We start from the raw sequence: 5517 nt of genomic DNA, 5'->3' as shown, positions 1-5517 counted from the left end.
GGAAAAGAGTGATGATAAAGCTGGGACTCATTTCCATGAAAAATCCTATAGCCAACATACATGCAGCTGAACCTCTTTTACATCTGTTCCCGAAAAGTTAAGTAAGTCACATTTTTGCCAATCGCATCATCGAAATATATTAAAGAATTTTAAGCAAGCTCACCTACAGAACTAGAAGGGAGAGACTGCGGCAAATGTGGGCTCCTTCGGCTCTGAAAGTCTGTCATTCTAAAGCAGAGGCTGCGGGAGTGTGCCCGGGATGGCAGTCTGTTCTGTACGCGAAGCCGTCTCCCACCTCCACCAGGCTCTTCTGCCCACCTCTCGCCTAGGGACGTGTTCACGCTCGAGCAGCAGAGCTGACTTGTCTTGACAGAGACATACAGCCCCCAAAGCCAGAAATATTTACTATCTGGGCCTTTATAGAGAAAGTGTGCCGACCCCTGGCCTAAATGGCCAAACGTGGTCTGAAAATTTGTCATTCTGACAGAACATCTGAAATGTGACACTGAATGTCTTTTCAATGAAGCCCGCCCAATCCACATCCAGCCCCAGCCAGGCTGACACACGCACTTCAAAGACCTGCCCAACCCTGACTCGGGGGCCTTAGTTGGCCATCCAGGGGAGAAGCACAGAAAAGGCAAGCTATGGGGAGAGCTCTGTAGGCCAACTCAGAACCTCCCAAGTTACCTTTCGTTTTTTTTTTTTAATAAAATCCTGATTTCTGTATTTGAATTAAGGGATACATCCGTAGCTACTTTATTCCAAAGGAATTAAGGCACATTGACATAGTAATTCATTTTACTATCATAAATTTAACATGTTAGGGGTAGAGATAACTTTCCTGGGGTCACAAAATCGGGGACAGAACGGGAACTAGTAGTCAAGTCTTGGGTGTCCTAGCCTAGTGTTCAGCACATGCCCTGGACTTCAGAGTCTGCAATGAATTCAAGGGATGAGCTACATGGGAGGTGGCAGACGTGACTGTGGGAGGGGGCCGCTCGGGGCCGGGGACAGTCATTAGGAGAATTTAACTTCATCAAAACTGAATTTTCAGGAAATTTTATTTCTAAAAGTAGTAGTACATTTATCTAGTTATTATCAATTATTTGCTCAATATCAAAAGCGCTACATTATATGATTTTTTAAATGTATAACAATCCTAACAAGAATATAAAGGCCCCAGATTTCCCCTTTTAAAGGACTTTAAAAATAACAATTATTTTAAATTATAAAATTAATAGTGAAACATGGGGAAATTTTGGAAATGAGAAAATTATAAAAATTACCCAGATCCAAATACCACTCTAACCACAGTAAACACTGTACAATGAATTTTTAATTTATGTGTACATTCACATGTTATTCAAAAACAAATTTGGGATCATACTGCAAATACAGTTTCATAGCTTGCTTTTTTCAGTAAGCCTTGTACTGTAAGCATTTCCTCAATTTATTATTCTTCAAAATGTGTGATTTTTCCCTAAAACAAGAAACTGCTCATTTAACATATTAAACAATATTTCCCTTCATTATATTAAACAAAAGATACACATAAAGGGTTAATGCTCAAATTTACATTTTCCCTAATACTGGAAAGATATATTTATGTATAGTAATATATATATTTGAATACAAGAGTGACTTTCAAGGAAGTAACAGATTTCCCACTTTATGCTTTTTAAAAAATACTTTTTCAGACTATAACTCTACATCAGATTTAAGTCTGGATATGAAGTTGAGTCCCTTGTATTTAGACTGGGGGAATCAATAAATAATGATCTTGGCATTACCATTAAACTGAGTATAGAAGGAACTGAAAATTGTGATTAAAAAAAAAACAAAAACAAAAAACACACACAACAATCTTTGATGGCTACAAAAATATACAGCAATGCCAAAATTTCCTTAAGCGTTCTCTCATCACCAGATTTTAAGCTATTTCTGATTTTTAACTACCATATGATTAATTTCATGTTGAAAATCAGTGTATGTAAATGGATGACCTCCCATTTGCAGCAACATGGACGGACCTAGAGATTGTCATACTAAGTGAAGTCAGGCAGTGAAAGACAAATAATCATGTGATATCACTTATATGTGGACTATAAAAAAATGGTACAAATGAACTTATCTACAAAACAGAAATAGAGACACAGATGTAGAACATAATCTTATGGTTACCGGGGGAAGTGGCGGGAGAAATAAATTGGGAGATTGGGATCGACATATACACACTACTATATATATAGATAACTAATAAGGACCTACTGTATAGCACAGGGAACTCTACTCAATATTCTGTAATGACCTATGTGGGAAAAGAATCTAAAAGAGAGTGGATATATGTATATGTATAATTGATTCATTTTGCTGTACAGCAGAAAATAACAACATTGTAAATCAACTGTACTCCAATAAAAATTTTTTAATAAATAAATAGATGACCCCATTTCTGAGATTCCTAATCGCAGGAAGAGCAGCTTTAAGGTCCTCGAAATGGCCTTCCTTCCAGCAAGTGCACAAATTTATACTCCTCAACCCTAGCAGTGTGCACAGTACCCATCTCAGCAAATTTTCATCAGCATTACCTATTATCAAGGCAACAAGTTTCAGACTGAACTTATAAAAAACTTAAATCTAACATGCTACTTGTAAGAAATGCTTAAAGCAAAACAAATGAGACCCTCATGGGCAGGGGCCATGTTTGATTTATTTCAGGATTCTCAGCCCCTGGCTCTCGGTCAGGCAAGGACGACTGCAACAACTGTTGGCTGAGTAAATAAATACAGAGGTAGAGTTGCCCTGTGACAAATGAAAAAAATACTGATGCTGGGCCATCTGACTGGGAGCTCACAGCATTCAGATACTGGGACTTGTCCAGCCCAGAGAAAGAAAAGCTAGCTAATATCAGGAACTGAACTTGGTTGATAATAAAAAAGGCAACTAGCCAATTTTAAAATGGACCAAGGATCTGAATAGACATTTCTCCAAAGAAGACATGCAAAGGGCCAATAAGCACATGAAAAGGTGGGCAAGATCAGTAGCCAACAAGGAAATGCAAATCAAAACCACAATGAGATGCCACTTTGCTCCCACTAGGATGGCTACACTATAATCAAAAAGACAGTGGAGGGCTTCCCTGGTGGCGCAGTGGTTGAGAGTCCGCCTGCTTCCCGGAACGGGAAGATCCCACATGCCGCGGAGCGGCTGGGCCCGTGAGCCATGGCCGCTGAGCCTGCGCGTCCGGAACCTGTGCTCCGCAACAGGGGAGGCCACAACAGTGAGGGGCCCGCGTACCGCAAAAAAAAAAAAAAAAAAAAAAGTCGATAACAAGTGTTGGTCAGGATGTGGAAAATGGAAATCTCCAACATTGCTGGTGGGATTGTAAAATGGTGCAACCACTTTGAAAAACAGTCCGACAGTGCCTCAACCAGTTAAACATATACAAAAACAAATATCCACACAAAAACTTGACATAAGTGTTCACAGAAGCATTATCTAATAGCCAAAAAGTGAAAACCACCTGAATGTTCACCAGTGGATAAACTTATAAACTAAATGTGGTGTCTCCATAAAATGGAACATTATTTGGCAGTAAAGGGAAATGAAGTAATGAAGCATGCTACAACATGGATAACCATGAAAACAGTATCCTAAGTGAAACAAGCCAGTCAACCAACTACATAGTGTATGATTCGATTTGTATGAAATGTCTAGAATAGGCAAATCTATAAAGACAGAAAGTAGATTAGAGGCTGCTCAGGGCTGTAGAGCAGAGGGGGATTAGAGGGTTTCTTTTTGGGGTGACAAAAATGTTGTAAGATTGATCATGGTGATGGATGCACAACTCTGTGAATATTCTCAAGTCACTTAGCTGTACACTTTATTTATTTTTTTTGTGAAAGACAAGTCTGTTTGCCTCCAAAGGACTCAGGTAATTTAGAGAAATTTAAAATACAGTTAGTTGGTAAGGGGGAATCATCCCTAATCAGCAGCTGCCAAATAATCAAGCCTAACTACCCAGTTGGGTCTCTAGCTGTACACTTTAAATGGGCAAATTGTATGGCGTGTAAATTATATCTCAGCAAAGCTGTTAAAAAAAAGAAACTCAGGGCTAACATAATCTCGATGGAGTTAATTTTCACAGGTACAGAATGTGGGACCCTGGAAACCTCACTGATCAATTCCTGAACTGTTTTGGCCACCTTCCCTCTCCTGCTCTCGGGCAGGGAGTCATCTGGGACAGCGCTCAGTTCCCCAGGACTCCCTCATTCCCTAGGGTGTGAAAGAACTTACAACTGCTCCTCCAGCGGCCAGGGGATCAGCTTGACAATGCAGTGTCCTTGAGACCAGGCGAACCAGGAACCATCCGGAGAGAAGGCAACGCTCCACGTTTCACAGCTTGACTTCCAATCAAACTGATGGGGGCGCCCGGGCTTGAGTTCGGCCAGCAGCAGTGGCTCCTCTGGGGCAGGAGACAGCATGCTTCAAACAAGCACCCTCACCTCAAGGGTAAGGGCAGAACCAGGCCCCTGACCACCTTGCTGACTCAGAAACTGGAAAGCCACCGAGGTCTCCCCTTGGCAAAAAGTGACAGTCTGGGAGGGAGTTGTCATTTAAATGACCTGGGGCACTAACAGCAGCCACAGGCCGAATTCCAGTGGGGTTACTCAGTTCTGGCACTGACTTCTGGTTAACCGCGACTCACAGTAACCTTTGTAAGAGTGAACCCAGTGAAGGGAGGCCTCGTTTTCCTATGAAAGCCCGAAGAGGAAGAAAGGAGACAGGCCAGGCAAGGATCAGACGGTGCTGATCAGGAAGCCTTCAGGTGCACTTAAGGTCTCTCCAAAAGAACCTGCTACTGGGAAACAGGTGAAAGAAGGACTATCTGAAACTCACAGGCTCCCTCTCACTCCCCATCATCCTCCCCATCATCAAGGCTAAAATGTTCAGCACTGGCCCTGCTTCCTGTCACTCAGACTTCTTGATCTGGCCTCCCACTTCCATCTCCTCTCTGTTCTGGCCTAAACCTTCATCCCATCTCGCCCCTACCTTTTACAGGACTCTCCTGATGCATTTTCTCCTGCCCCCAGGGACCCTGCTGAAGCTGAAACGCACATCACATCTCGACATTTCTTTCAAATACATTCCAAAGCTCCCACCTGCCTACCAGATAAAGGCAGCTGAGACCCGGCCTCCCAGCCCACCCCACCAGCCCCAGCCTTTCCTCTCCGGTCGTCTCCCTGCACGCCACATGCCAGCCACACACACCTCCCTGTCGTGCCCCAAGTAGCTCATCTGAGTTCACACCTAGACTCATTTTCTGCTTATGAGAATCCCACTGAGATTAGCAACCCAGAAGCATACCCAGATCTCACACTATCAAAGCGGAAGGAAGTCCCATTCTCCTTATTTCTTTCTCTCCTGTAGTGACAAGTTTCCCTCCGCCCCAACGCCACCCCCAGCTGGGAATTTACGCAGCCCCCTTCAAACACCAAGCTGATTCAATCCTTGTTT

The 5517-nt window shown here is 42.7% G+C and overlaps 1 protein-coding gene across 2 annotated transcripts in view; it reads right to left on the bottom strand.

The window, feature by feature from the left end:
* WSB2 (WD repeat and SOCS box containing 2) overlaps nt 1–4484 on the bottom strand; it is a 12017-nt gene extending 7533 nt beyond the window's left edge. Inside the window, exon 1 of one of the 2 annotated variants that reach the window (XM_007455848.1) lies at nt 4297–4484. In XM_007455848.1, coding sequence (XP_007455910.1) covers nt 4297–4484 — 188 coding nt within the window. The remainder of the gene's footprint in view (nt 1–4296) is intronic. The other variant, XM_007455849.1, reaches the window with a different exon arrangement.
* Between the last annotated feature and the right edge of the window lie 1033 nt (nt 4485–5517).

This window comes from Lipotes vexillifer, unplaced genomic scaffold, assembly GCF_000442215.2.
Source record: "Lipotes vexillifer unplaced genomic scaffold, Lipotes_vexillifer_v1.1 scaffold970, whole genome shotgun sequence".
NCBI classification, from domain to species: Eukaryota; Metazoa; Chordata; class Mammalia; order Artiodactyla; family Lipotidae; genus Lipotes; species Lipotes vexillifer.
This window is presented reverse-complemented; position numbering and strand designations above follow the sequence as displayed.